The sequence below is a fragment of the Misgurnus anguillicaudatus genome, chromosome 16 (genome assembly GCF_027580225.2).
Source record: "Misgurnus anguillicaudatus chromosome 16, ASM2758022v2, whole genome shotgun sequence".
Lineage (NCBI taxonomy): Eukaryota > Metazoa > Chordata > Actinopteri > Cypriniformes > Cobitidae > Misgurnus > Misgurnus anguillicaudatus.
Genome location: NC_073352.2, coordinates 91,921 through 107,691, shown reverse-complemented (window position 1 = coordinate 107,691; position 15,771 = coordinate 91,921). Strand labels below are relative to the sequence as shown.

At 36.8% G+C, this 15,771-nt stretch overlaps 1 protein-coding gene across 1 annotated transcript; it reads left to right on the top strand.

Moving 5' to 3' along the window:
• The first annotated feature begins 4,833 nt into the window (after positions 1–4,833).
• On the top strand, positions 4,834–15,690 carry LOC129431067 (uncharacterized). Its single transcript, XM_055188775.2, has 12 exons — positions 4,834–5,125; positions 5,950–6,021; positions 6,286–6,711; positions 6,902–6,962; positions 7,242–7,334; positions 11,270–11,408; positions 11,699–11,791; positions 11,955–12,247; positions 12,413–12,636; positions 12,904–13,104; positions 13,183–13,372; positions 14,762–15,690. Exons 1-12 carry the CDS (start codon positions 5,012–5,014, stop codon positions 15,067–15,069), a joined length of 2,214 nt encoding a protein of 737 aa, XP_055044750.2. The 5' UTR covers positions 4,834–5,011; the 3' UTR covers positions 15,070–15,690.
• The last annotated feature ends 81 nt before the right edge of the window (positions 15,691–15,771 follow it).

The following is a 15,771-nucleotide window of genomic DNA, read 5'->3' as shown; positions in this document are numbered from 1 at the left end:
ACATTCTAAGTGGCCTGAGGTGCATATCATGGACAGCACCACTGCCAGCATGACCATTCAAGTGCTCAGGGGCCTGTTTAGTCGCTACGGCATTCCATACATCCTTGTGAGTGACAACGGACCGCAGTTCTGTGCTGAAGAATTCAGTACATTCCTGAAGTCCAATGGAGTCAAACACATCCGCTCAGCGCCATACCATCCTGCCACCAATGGCTTGGCCGAACGGTTCGTGCAGACATTCAAACATGCCTTAAAAGCATCCAAAGGCACAGCACATGTGCGTCAGCGACTTGAGGCATTTCTACTGACATACAGAAACACCCCGGCTATGTTGTATCTGGGACACAGGCTGCGCTCTCGACTGGACTGTTTAAAACTGAGTGTTGCTGGAGCGGTACATAGGTCACAGGATGCCCAACAACAACGGCGCCAGCGTCACTCTAAGTCCAGACAGTTTGAGGTAGGAGAGTCAGTTCTTGTGCGTGATTATAGGAAGGGGGAGGAAAAGTGGGCACAAGGTATTGTTAGAGAAAAGACAGTACCTGTGTTGTACAAGGTAAATGTGGGATCGCCAGGGGTATGGAAACGTCATGTGGATCAGATGCTGACACACCCAGACACAGAGCCACAGCAAACTGCAGTGAACCGTCCTGTAAGCCCACAGGTGTTATTACCTCAGAGTGATAGTTGTGGCACTATGCACCCAAACACCCCTTCACCAGAAAAGAATGATGATCAAGTTCTAGAAATCACAGAACCATTAAAAACAAACCATTCCACTGAACCACCCTCTACGGAACATACTCAGAAAACAGAGACTGTTAAATGCTATCCCGTACGGATCACAAAACCACCAGCACGTTATCGTGATGAGTGAACAATGATTAGTTAATATAAGGTTATAGCTCAGTTAGAGTGTGGTACATATTGTTTCAACATACAAGTTATACAGCAAGTAAGATAACTCCTCCCAGCGAGCAAAAAGTCGTCTAGAACACGTCTAAATGATGTAATTGTTAGACATCCAGAAGACATCCTCACAGGAGCCAGAATGAAAGTTTTTTATACGTCTTTTCTGGACATTGTTTAGACGTCAATAAAAGACGTGCTACAGACGTAATTGTTAGACATCCAGAAGACGTCCTCACAGGAGCCAGAATTAAGTTTTTTATATGTCTTTACTCGACTTTGTTTAGACGTCAACTAAAGACGTGTTTCAGACGTAATTGTTAGACATCTAAAGGCAGCCAGACTAAAAGTTGTATTAGAACCATAGTGACATTAAACTCACAACTGTGCATATTTTCAAGGATCCAACTTTAAAAAATGTTTACTTCAAAACCGTGACAGTGAGGTAGTTCTCACTGGTTGTCGTGTCATGAAACTGCAGACAGACAGACCTAAATTCTCAAAATATATTTTTATTACTATGTTGTTGGACCAAAACTTAACAGGCAGAACAGTAAAGTATAAATTAACACATTAACACAAAAAAGCTTAAAAGGCAGAACAATAAAACACAAAAAGCTTAAAAGGCTATCTGAGGATTTAAAAACGTGTAAGAAACGCTCACAACATTTCCAAACCCCAGTACGGTAATGTGCAGTTAACCTCCTTTGTGTAGAAAATGTATGGTTTAAAATGTGTCTCAAAATATGTAAGAAAGGGACAGCACTCACAGTTCAAGCTTCAAAAATTGCGTTTAATCGCCCACAACGAACGTTTCGGGCTGAGCGCCCTTCTTCAGCGTACTGGCGATTTCACAAATTAATCACAGGTGTTTCCTTAAATAAGGTGTTCACCTCTAACCTGTATACAATTCCTCTCCAAAAGAGGGAGCTCAAGATACAAGCAACCATCAAAATACATTTCTGAAAATGTACAAATTGTACAAATACACTGATATGCAATTTGTCTATTGCATATCAGTGTATTTGTACAATTTGTACATTTTCAGAAATGTATTTTGATGGTTGCTTGTATCTTGAGCTCCCTCTTTTGGAGAGGAATTGTATACAGGTTAGAGGTGAACACCTTATTTAAGGAAACACCTGTGATTAATTTGTGAAATCGCCAGTACGCTGAAGAAGGGCGCTCAGCCCGAAACGTTCGTTGTGGGCGATTGGATGCTGTTTTTGGGGCTTGAGCTGTGAGTGCTGTCCCTTTCTTACATTTTATGACATTATTCACATTGAGGGATTCAGCACCCAGTTTTATTGACCCCATTATCAGTAAGTGTGAGCGTGTTGTTGCACAGAAGATTAAAATGTGTCTCGACATTAAATTAGTAGAGATTTCTAGATTGATCTTCCTGGTACAGCACCAAAGTTTGCCAGAGTTCACAGGGGCGCGGAATCACACGTTTACATGTGAGGTAAAATTTTATGCAAAAATCCGTTCCTCTAATAATTTTATCTAAACATTTTTTAAAATCATTATTGAACATTAAAATAAATCACGCTATAAGCTACAGCTTATGTCATTTTTGTTGTTTAGGCTATATACCTCATGGATTTAAAATTACATTAATTTTATAGGATAATGCAGCTGTTGTGCCAAATGCATTAATGACACAATTAAACAAGTCATTAAACAAAATGGTAATAAACAAAACTTGCCGTTTCAGATGTAAATATTATGCCAATATGTCATGTTTTCGATTGAACAGTATTTGATATAAAAATTAGTCAACCCTTTTTTTGAGTTTTTTGCATGAAGGCAGTTCTCAGATTGTTAGAAAAAAAATTGGTGCATGATGCCCCTGGAGTACTCGAATCAATTAAATGAAATAGTTATTAAATCACAAATCAAATCAAATTACATCAAGCCAGATATTAAGCATTCCACACCTACATATATAAAATTACAAATATATTTATTTATTATATTTTAATGACCATAATACAAAGCTTACCTTTTATTGCTGAAAACAATTTCTTGTCTTCAATTTTAATGTTTTCTTTTTTGCCCTTCCTCTTCATGTTGAACAGGGTCATGAGCTGATTGGTGAAGAGCCTAATCCAAACCACAGAGAGATAAATGTATGCATTTTACTTTAATTTTAGTTTAACTAAACTCTGTCAACCACCAAATGAAAACAAATTGGGGACAAGCAGCGCTATCCCACCCAGCAAAATCTGGTTGAAAAGACGTCGAAACGACGACTTCTCCAGACGTCTTAATGACGTGAAATTCTGGTTGAAAAGTGAAAGGCTAAAAGACGTCTTTTCATGGTCGTTGAAAAGACGCCTATAAATCGACGTCTAGAAAAAGGCTAAATTTGGTTGAAAAGTGAAAGGCTAAAAGACGTCTTTTCATGGTCGTTGAAAAGACGTCTATAAAAGGGCTAAATTTCTATATTATTTCCTATGTCTTTCCAAGGGTTTAACCTCGTTTCAAGAATGTATTATATAATATTAATTATACTATTAATATTAGGCTAATACATATCTCAAAATAGGACAGCTAACAAAAATGTAATACGAATTTAAATGGTAAATACACATATGACATGAATATTTCATTAATTGGTTTGTTTTTTTCAGCCATAATATATCCCTCACCTGGCATGGTTAAGGTTCTTACCTTCATGATCAGTTATCCTTGTTGTCCCACTTTTTGACTGCATTTCTAATGACACAGAAAACCTTTTGTGTTCTGCTATTTATACCAGAAACTGCCTTTCACATGCATATGATCTGAGATTGGCATACATGCATATATGGAATTGTTTTAAAATTCAAATACAAAATACTATCACAAATTCACAGATATCACAAATACAAAATGCTGTGTGAAAAAATGTATTTAAATACAAATACGTGGGAAAAATGTGGGCACAATGGACAAAGTGTGGGCATACTGCAGGAAAATTGTGGGACCACTGGGCATTTTATGGGCGAACTGTGAGCACATATCTGGGTCTAAAAACCCATAAAAGCCCTTCATTTTTTAAAGTACTAAATAAGCTTGGCTGAATAATTAGTCTTGTTGAAAGTAGCAGTAACAAAAAAAAGACAAAATAAAAATGTTTAACATACATTTCTTTTACCCCTGGGTATAAAAATGTTAAAGGGGTAGTTCACTCAAAAATGAAAATTCTGTCATTATTTACACACTCATGTTTATGGGGTGCCAATTGTAAAGTGGCGCATACTCAAAATATCAGCAACATTTTGTCACATTTAGCTTCAAACAATGTTTTAAAAAACTGGTATTAATTTTTGACTTTCACTTTTTAGCACATTTACAAAATTATTTGTCAACTTAGAGATATTTTAAATAGTTAAATGTAAATATTAAATGTTACATCTAAATGTTAAATGTTAAATCTAAATATAAATGTAAAGTCTAAATGTTAAATCTAAATCTAAATGTTAAATATAAATCTAAATGCTAAATCAAAATCTTAATATAAATGTAAAATCTAAATGTTAAATCTAAATCTAAATGTTAAATCTAAATGTTAAATATAAATGTAAAATCTAAATGTTAAATATAAATCTAAATGTTAAATATAAATCTAAATCTAAATGTAAAATCTAAATGTTAAATATAAATATAAATCTAAATGTTGAAATTAAATGTTTCGGGTGAAACTAAACATCCAACCAACATGCAAATTCAAAATGCCGCCAACCGGAAGCGCCAAAACAAAAGCTCGAGGTCAGTTCGCGCGTCCACAGCATCGTGTCAAATAAGTAACGAATAAAAACCATCTCATCCGAGGAAATTGACTCTTGGACATGGATTATCGTGATAATAACTACTTAAAATAATAATCACGTTTGAAGAAACTGTATTTGAGGAGTAGTCAAGTGTCATTTTTATGAAAAGTGCGGGACCTGTAGCAATAATAGCCAGCCACGAGGGGTCTCACTTTGACCGAATTTATGTCCTCACTCATCATGTCATCACTCTGTCATGTTCGCATGCTTAATCGCCAGCAAGAGCCTGTATCCCCGCCCGCCCCGACCAGGTACGGTAACCGTTAACGTTACTGTCGTTCAAAATGTCCAACGAATCCGCTTTAGTTGAGAGCATCGGCAGAGCCGTCCTGGCGGCTATCCAAAATGTTTCAACAACGACAACAACCGCCTCCGGGCCACCACATGCCACCACACCGGTAAGTATGTTTTTCAAATCACGTAGCATTCGATTTTTTGTAAAGATTAACTTAACTAAACTGGCAAAAGAGATTTGTTACTAGCAACAAATGAACTTTATGTGTAGCACATGTGTTTCTATAAAGCGTAAAACTCACACGTTTAACGTGAGTGACGCAGTAAACCATGGTTTTATTGTGGTAAAAGTGTAGTAACCATGGTTTTTTTGTGTGTATCGATTTCCACCAGCAAAATCATGGTTTTACTACACTAACATGGTTTAACTATGGTTTTGGAAAACCATGGTTGTCAAACCCATGGTTATTTTGTGGTTACTACGGTTTACCACAGTTACCATGTTTTTTCTGGTTTTAACCGTAGTAAAACCATGGTTAATTTTCGTAAGGGTAAGATTATGTGAAGATTTGCTGAGCAGCAAAGCATGATTCATTACATAATTTAGCATTACAGCTAACGGAGGCTACTTCTCACCTTACAAATTACACTAAATTGTTGGTCAAATGGAAATCTGCCTCTGTCCTGTGTCAGGCATCTCACCTTGGCTTAACTTACCTGTTGACCTTTACTCACAAGATAAAACCATTCTCTGCTTGGCTAGAGAGAGAGAAATGCTGATGGAGGACAGCGGCAGTCATAATGATAAAGACATTTAATTTCATGTGAATAAGGTACCAGAGTAAGAGTGCATACTGTAAAAAAGCATAACATGTATCTCTCTTTGTTTCAGTTACCAATCTCAACCATGACCTTTGACTGCTGAGCATGTAAACATTAAAAACTCTTGATATATAATGTTGCTAATTTTTTGATAATGTCTCTTCAGGTTCCCACCACTTACAATTACACACCGGGGCCAGCCACACCCACCACCTCCACTGGGACATCATACCGCTCTGTATATTTGCATATTCATGTAACCTAGCTGGCTGTTTGTTGTTGTTGTTTTTATTTGTGTGGTGTTTCAGGATTAATTCCAATCATGATTTTTTACACTATTTTACACAACACCAGTGTTTTGATTTAATAAATTGCTTATTGACAAAAAAAGTTTAATGAACCAGTTGGTTAGTTGGTTTGCATCTACAGTTTGCATTCACAATTAACGAAAACGAATTGCTCTCTTGTAATGCACAAGTGTCTCTGTTTTCATTGATTTCAGGTTCCCTTTCCATCAGTTCATCAAAGGACTGCTACACACTCACGTTTTGTCAGAAAAAACAAAGCCTGCAAACACTATACAAAAGATGTTGTGTGCTTGCCTTTTTCGTCAGCATCAACATTCCGCATTCCAAGGGGAGACTCGAGAGCAAATTTAGCACGCGATGGCCTTATTGGGAAGATCTCCTTTACATCTGACTGGTCTGAAGCACAACTTAAAGAAGAAATGACTGCCATTTTCAGAAGAACGTTTGCATTGTCTATGGGCCAGTCTTTCCCATTCGAGTATTTGAGTACAGTCAAGGGATGCAAAAGACTAATGAAACCAAATGTCTCAAGCAGTTTTCTGTGGGGTGGAAAAGAAGTTGCCTCGATTAGTTCAGCCACTTGTCTCTATATAATGGCATCAATAAGCAAACCTGTACAGGTAAACAGTTTACATGACAGTACAGGGTTTCAGTTATGGGCAGCATTTCAATGTGTTAGAAGTAAAAATATTTATGTTGCTTATCTTGCTTCTTTACATAAATAACATCTAATTTTTTTTAGGTTTACTCAGTGTTAAATACTTAACTACCACTTGCTTGATGTATTATTTATCACTTTTTTTTCTCCAGGAGGAACCTGAGGAACTCTCCGATAGTGACTTTGAAAGTCCTGTGGGCTCGAGAAAGAGAGGTGGGTTTGAGAATTTGAAATGTTGTTTAGCAACAGGTTGTAGTCACAGTCAAAAGTTATTTTTTTCACAGCAATGCAATGGGTTTATCATTCATTTATAACATTTTTTATCTGTTCTAATTCTGCTCATTCCAAAATTCAGATATGGGTAATTAATTAAAAATGTTAAGTACTTTGCTTCCAGTTTCTTGTGTGTGTATGTATGTATGTATGTATGTATATGTGTGTGTGTGTGTGTGTGTGTGTATTCCCTTCTTTTGTCCATAACATGTCATTTAGTTCATACAGTGTCACCTTCCACAAGTGAAAGTGAGCTCAACAGTCAAGGCAGTGAAAATGAGAGACTGCAAGAAAGTCCATCACATCAAAGAAGTAGGTTAAAGCAGATGTTTATATTATATTTTCTATAGGCTGTATGATAACTCTGTTCAAACCCCTATCCAGCCCTGGTCCTTTCTGTGTTGAGTTTGCATGTTCTCCCGTGTTTGTGTGGGTTTCCTGCACCATCAAAAACGCGCACATTTAGATTAATTATCCACTCAGTGCCCTTGACCGAGGCACTGGCTAAGAATCTGGAGTTGGTTCAAGGGCGCTGTGCTATGGTTGCCCCTGCTCCTGGGATGGGTTAAATGCAGAGGACAAGTTTCACTTTACTACATTGTTTGTGTGATTAATAGGGATGTGACGAGACACTTAATCCACGAGACGAGACACGAGATTGGGTTCACAAGAACAATCTATCATAGCTCTTAAATGTATTTAGTGTGGGGAACTGTTTTTGTTTTGACACTGTAAAATATAGAAGCTATCCACACCTCAACAGTTAGTGACTATTCAATGATTTTAGTAAATGGGTGTGTTCAGGTCAAGAGGGCAGTCATGTTAATGTTAGATTTTTGTGGCAGGGCCCTTTAGTGTACTGTAATTGAACTGTGTGCCAACTAACCCTTGGCCCAACCAGCCCTGCTCTCTCTGAATTTGATATTTTTTGGTAATCAAAAAAGACCCAAGTGAACAATAGCCTTTAAAATTACATAATAATGAAGATGCAATAATAATTTGGTTCAAATTAAGTATCAAAACCAAGTTACATTAAACAACATTATATTTGTAGCCTATGTAATAAACCTGCATTATGTATTATAACAAATGCCTGCAGGGGGCAATAGTGTACTCGTCTCGCGGATGCTATCTTCACTTTCACTTTAGAAGGAAAACATTCATTTTTAGCCAAACAATGTTTAAATCCATTTGAATCTTTAATATTTGTCCAATTCTTTACAATAGAAATGATACAGCCACTGTCCTTCTTGAGCAAGAACATGCTGTTACGAACCCCTCAAAGTTGCTCGTAAGGGTAGTGGGGTTCACGCAACATAAAAAAGGACACTCGAGTCAAAGCACCATTTAAATATTTATTAAATGCCGTTGCACTCACGTGCCACGGGCAACTACTTGTAAGGGTTGCGGACGAAAGACTTTCACACACAATTTGACAAAAACCAAAAACATAGAACAGCCAAAAATTAAATAAATACACAGTTTTTCAGCGTCAGCGAAATCTCAGGACGCACACGGAGCTCTTGTCAAAGCAGCGGGACCAATAAAGCTTCCCCTCAAGTGTGCGCCACGCTCACGTAGAGCTAAAGACAGTGGCAGTGGCGACCGGGTGACTGGAGTTCAGATGGAAACAGCATAGGGAACTCAGCCTTCTCACGCAGTCACCCTCTCCTTTTATCTCCACCCCAAACTTCATCATGAGCTGCAGGTGCATGAGGGCGGAGCTTCTCCTCGGTAAAAGGATAAACCAAATCAATACAACATACCACACAAAATAATAATAAATACAAAACACGGCCGTAACAATGCAGACATTCATGTGAACTCTGTGTGAGGGTTTAATCTGCTGAGACACTTCTGACACTGATGAACAGAAAAACACACCTCAGATTTTATACCAGTTCCCAAACGAACATTATTGGAAACCTAAATAAAAAAGCACATGCAGTAAAAGAAAGAATATAATGCATGCACTGTAAAAGGTTCAAACAGAAAGCTGCATCTTCCAGAGGTCGCATATGCAGGCTACATACATCATCAAGGTTTATTTCAGTTAACTGAGCATTACATTTGCAAGTCATATGCATATTACAACAATTTGCAATTAACTTAATAATTAGTAAACTTTATAATTGTTAATAGTCTCTAATAAGACTCTCATGCGACCTCAGAAGGATACAGTCTTTTATTTGAGAAATGGCAGCATTTCACCTCCACGTCGCACCAGATCTCGTCACACCTCTAGTGATTAATAAGTATACCGTCGCTGCCCGATGAAACTCACGTATGTCCAAAACGGTTACTTTTCAGGAAGTGAAAAAACACCGTATATCAAAAGCAGTTGAATGTAGCGTTGTCATACTTGGTACGGCATCTTTACATGTAACCATATTCTTGCCAGTGTAAAGATATAATCCACATTTGACCAAAATTGAGTTTAAATGGACATACGTGCATATTTTACAGTAACTGTGATCGATACGCATTCTTCCGATCATTAATTAGAATGGCCAAGTCGCGTTTCGTATTGACAGATGAATACGCTCAGTTTATTAAATAGCCTACGTCTTAATATTAAATAAACTAAGCGTATTTAACTAAGTATAAATTTATTAAATGTCTCTTGCAAACTATGAAGGGACAATGAATCAATACACTGACATGGTAATGCTACACAACAGGGGCATCAGTTTGTGTAGAAAAGTTGTGGGGACAAAAGATCTGATAAAAACATTACTGCAGGACGGGAAAAATATTGAATAACGCGCATCAAAAATGGGCATAGTGTAGGCTAGTCAACAACAAAAAAATACTCAGCATAAAACCCTCAACAATGTCGACTGCACACATGTAACAGTCCCTGCAACACCAGCTCCACCGAACAGTGCAGCACCATACCGTAGAAAACAGCAGCGTGTTTAATAAATGATTACAATGAATTTCATTACATATGTACAAGAAAACACACCATAAGCATACAACGCAACATATGTGACACTAGACCACAAAACCAGTCTTAAGCATCGCTTGATTTTTCAGAACATTTTAACCAAATGCTTTCAAAAAGCGGTGGGATGTCCCCAGCGTAAATAACACCAATGCTAGACAGATACTTTGTTTGCACAGTCCTACCGTAATTAAGTCACTCCTAGATGTTCGTCTGGCATCCGGGGGAAACGTTTACCTCGATGAAGGAAAGCCATTGTCATGTTTATTCGGCTATATCCAGTGCTGAGCTTCGATGAAACTTTACGAGACCTGCGAGATGCTTCACAGGCGGAAGATATGCGGCGTGATTGACAGCTTTGACACCAAATGGATATACGTGAAAATCAGATGACATGATTTCACAACTTTTCATTGGCCATTTAGGTATGTGACGCATACTGTATACGGAAATGAACCTGGACATTCAATCTGTCGAAAAATCTAAAAATCGTCAAAATGGACATACGCGAGTTTCATCGGACAGCGACGATACCCTTGACCTTGACAACTCAGTAATTACTGCTTTTTACTGCAGAAGTTAAGTTCACACGTTTTTAGGATTGAAGCCCTGATTTTCAGCTTAGCTGAGAGCAATTAACGAACTTTAACAAACAGTAATGTAATGTGTGATTCCAGTCTTCCGGCTTGTGTTCAATCCAAACAGTTGTATAAAAAGTATATATTTTTTATTTGTTTTATAAAATGAACGATCGTTTCGCTAGATTAGCCCCTCATCCTCAACTTGGATTGTGCAGATTGAAGTTAAAGCACTTCAAAGACTTTTGAAACTTCATTGATTTGGACTTGAAAAACTATGGTAACCATTTGAGCCCATTCTGTGAAGAAAAACCCAGAAACGTTTTCCTCAAAAAACTTAATTTCTCTTCCACTGAGAAAAGAAAGACATGGATATCTTGGATGGCATTGTGGTGTGTGAATTATTAGGAATTTTTCATTTTAAGGTGAACTAATCCTTTAAGACTTTGAAAGTCGTGTAGTGTGACCAAAGCTTAATAAAAGCCAACCTGACAGAATTTAGGCATCAGTTCTTTTATTTAATTTTTATGGTCAGCCTCAAATGGATCACTGTAAGCAACCTGTATACTGTAGTTGGATTGGATGTCTTAATTCTTTTAGGCTGCCTTTTCAATTTCTTTTAAAGAAAAAACAATTAAAAATGGAATTATGGTTAAGTTAGATAAAATGAGATTAACATCATTACAAAAATATTTCCTTTTAACCTCCTTTTCTTTATGCAGTGCTGAGTACAGTGCCTTCATCACAGAGGGAAAGTGAGGCCAGAAGGCAGGAGACAGAGAGCAGCACTCAAGAAACTGAAAGTCAGGGCCAGGCAGAGAACCTGAGACAAGTGTTTCCTTATAATGTGGCAGACTTTGTGTAATATATTGTTTAGGCTTCATAGAAATACAGCAGTGTAGATGTTGGTCCGTTTACATTATGAACCATTATGATAAAAGTCTTGCTCTCTCTATCTCTCTTTCGCTCTCTATCTCTCTTTCGCTCACTCTTGCTCTCTTTCGCTCACTCTTGCTCTCTTTCTTCGCTCTCTCTCTCTCTATCTCTCGCTCTGTCTATCTCTCGCTTTCTCTCTATCTCTCCCTCTCTCTATTTCTCTCTCTCTTTCTCTCTGCTTAATTTTTTGCTGTCCCTGCTGTCCATTTGCTCAGCCCTGTTTTTCTGGAGGAAGATGAGGCTCTTGAAGAGGCTATTCAGCGTAGTCTACTAGAAGAGTTTGATGGACCTGCTGTTAATACTTTAAAGTAAGCATTACAAGTAATTTTTTATTACAATAAATATCTTGTTTACACCAGTGTAAACATTGCAAACAACATTGAACAGTTATGTCATTGTGCACTGAAGGTGATAGTGGAGTAAATGCACAGATAGTCAAAGGTCTATTTATCTTTGTCATTTTTAATATAGGTCATCTGAAATGCTGAGCAAAGAAGAAATTGCAGGTCTTCTACAAGCTCATAGTGAGAGAGTTATTACATCGGGAACAAGACAGATCTATATCAGCCGAGCCAATGTTTGGACCACAGCCTTACGTGTGTTTAAGAGACACAGTTTTGCAGAAAGCTGTGACAAGCTCTATGTCACATTTACAAGCGATGAACATGATGCTGTGGAAGATGCTGCTGACCTTGGGGGTCCCAGACGAGAGTTTTTCCGCTTACTGGTGAAGGCTATCTTCCAGGACAGTGGAGCTTTTGAAGGTTTTTTATTTAAAAAAAAAAAAAAAAATATATATATATATATATATAGATATATAGATATATAGATATATAATTATTTATTTAGCTACCTGACCACAAATATTGTTTTGTAAATCCCAGAGAAAATAATACAGAATGTGCTGCTTATCTTATTTAATATTTCAGGCACACCAAATGGATGCACACCAAGACTGAACATGCTCCACTTGCAAAACGGAGTGTATCGAACCATTGGCAGGATGATGTCTACAATAATAGTGGAAGGGGGTGAAACACCTGCATTCCTGTCTCCAAGTGTAGTGGACTACATTGTGTTTGGGGACATCCTTCAAGTTCATGTGTCACCTGATGATATAGGTGACCCTGATTTAAGGGAGAACCTCAATAAGGTAATGCACAATGTTATGATCTGAAGACTATTGTAGTAAGCCTTTGTACTACTGTGGAATATTCAAAAAAGCTGTTACTTTTATTTTGGTGGAATGCATTATCAAAATAATTTTGATTTCATATTACCAAACAAATAACTAAAAATGCAAACTTTTCTTGTCATAGGTAACTATTAAGGGAAAAGCACAGTCTACATAGTACTTCTGTAAATGTTGTTGGTTAAATGCAGTAATTTGAAAAAATAACATTTCATCTGTAATATTTAGGTTCAAGATGCAACCTTGCAGGATGATTTGGAGAAGGCAGTCAGCTGTTGTGACTCATGGCGATATCAAGTAGAGGGGCTTCCACTTGTAGTCACCATGGCCAACAGAGATGTGTTTGTGAAAAATGCAGTTTTATACCATACTGTTGTGCAACGGCAGAGCTGTCTTGATCAACTCATTGATGGCTTGTCCCACTATGGAGTAAGATTTACCTCACAGTTCTGTATCGTCTTTGATTATCTTTATGGCCTTTCATTAATGGTGTTGAATTCCCTCCAGGTTTTATCACTCCTGAGAGAGAACCCCAGCTTGCGTGTGCTACTTGACATACCAGCAGAGGACAAATGTCAAGAAGCTGATTATGTAGCTGGTATTCTCAAACCAAGCTACTCCGTAATGGGGAGCAACAGAAGAGCTAAGGAGGAGTTGATAGTGATCAAATTTAGGGAGTTTCTCCAATGTGTTGAAAGTAAGTACCATCAGTTTCTAAAAGTAAATGCCTAATTTTACGCAAAATCCAATATCCGTCGTGTTATTCTGTCATCTTTTTTCCCAAAACGTAATAAACGCCACTTCCCCTTTTCTACAGAATGTAATAAATCCGCTCCACAAATTACAGCGCACCATTCCACACATTGTAAACAAATAATGGTGGCGCGTTGAGTACACGGAATCCTAGTTTTCCTCATCTACTTTGTACTTTGTGATTAACAAACAAACAAACCAAAATAATACCTTAATGGCATTGCTAAACCGGTTTTGGTTTTCTGTGGAGGGGAAGAAATGTAAGCCATCAACATCCAAGTGCCTCTCACGTAAAGTATTAGGAGACGAAAAATGCCGGTTGCTTGTTCGCCCGACAGCATCAAGGTCTCTCATGCTAACACATTGACCCCAGGGGATCTTATAAAAACTTTTATTTTACGCAAAGCCAACGAAAATCGAGCAGGACCAAACATTTTACAGCTGATGGCTGGCAAAAAAGTTAAACGACGACATCCCAAGCAAGCAATGAGTGTTCTTAATATGAAAAAGTGTTTTTGTTAATGTCATCAATGTTTATTTAAACGTTTAAATCAGTTGTAAATGAAAAACTAAATGAATGTAACATGGCAAAGATGAATGAACATTTATATATTGTTATATTGATGGATTTATTGCAGTTTGTGGAAAAAATAAGTTTATAATAAATCTTTGAAAATCAAATTATGGATTTTAATTTTTTTATGTTTGTATAACCTAAAGATGCTATGTGAAAGTTTGTAACAGAAAATAGTGGTTTTCATCATGTCACTTTCTTGTTATAGAAAACACGTTTTTACCGAAATTAGTCAAAATGAATTTATTGCATTTTGGAACCAAACTCATTATTTGTAATTCAGTATATTATACAACCAGACAAATCCAGGAAACGTACAAATTTATTTTATTTCTTACAACCCATGAAGCTGTGCCTATCTAATGTTTATGTACCACAAACAAGAATAGAGATGTTATCTGATTGCTTTTCAGAATAAAATTTTCACCAAAATACCTATACAGTAATCTATTAGTCACTCATTCATTTATTGAGTCAGGCTTTCTTAAAGGGATACCCCAAAAATGAAAATTAAATGAAAACATTTAAAATGGAAAAATTATATAAAAATGGAAGTAAATGGGGTCCACGAACAGTTTGGTTACAAACATTTCTCAAAATATCTTGCTCTGTGTTCATTAGACCAAAGAAATTTATATAGGTCTGTAACAACATGAGAATGAGTATATGATGACAGAATTTTCGTTTTTGGGTTAACTATCCCTTTAAACCTGAGTATTTTACTGTCTCAAGTCAACAATTGTTTCCCTTTGCTTTTAGATAAAGAGCTGAGAGACACATATGGGGACAGGACTCTAACCAGCAGTGAGGAGGCATTCCTGAAGACTTTGAGACCTGGTCACATCCTGGCATTTGCTACAGGGAGCAGCAAAGTCCCAGCCATTGGCTTTCATCCATCTCCTAAATTAATGTTTATTCATGATGAAAAAAAACATCTTCCCATTGCGCACACTTGTGCAAATGAGCTTCACCTTTTTGTAAACACAAAAACAATGGCTGATGATGATGAATTTAACTACTGCTTCCTAGTAGCACTAATGAATGGATCTTTATTCAGCACCATTTAAACAAACAGTTAATTTGTTAAAGAACCCCTGCAGTGTAATACACCGTTTAGTGCAGGGCTCCACATGTTTGTTCATAAAGGACATAGTTTGTCCATGTTATAAAGCAATAGTTTTAATTGCAGTACACAAGAAATCTAAAAAATAAATACTTAAGCTTGTGTTGTTCCATCTTGCCCCACACTTCGCCCTGTTTTCTTACAATTTTTTTTTTTACCTCTGTGAGGACTATCTGACCCTTTTTTATACTGTAAGATTTTGTACTGTATGATTGGAAAGATATGGAATCAATCATCGCAGTAATAATAAATTTCAAATGCAGTTTCTTTAACCTTGTGATGTGTGTGGTTTTTTTAACAATGATTGTTGATGAATTTAATTAACAGTTTTTTTTAATGAAACAGTAGTGAAGGAATAAACTATGTACATTTACTTAAAATAATTCCATAGAAATTTGAAGTACTTTTCAGATTACAATTTTTAATTCCCCTCCTCACCATCGAAAGCCTGGCATATTTAGATTTATTGCTGTTGAATGTTTTGTGATAAACTGAAGATTGTATTTGTTCATATGTTGAAAAAATTCACACTCCTCAAACAATCACTTTACAAAACCTTTTGGATTAGCTGCAGAATGCAAGAAAATCTTACCTTATGAACAGCCATCTTCTCAGAGATACATAATAATAATACAATAGTTATGTA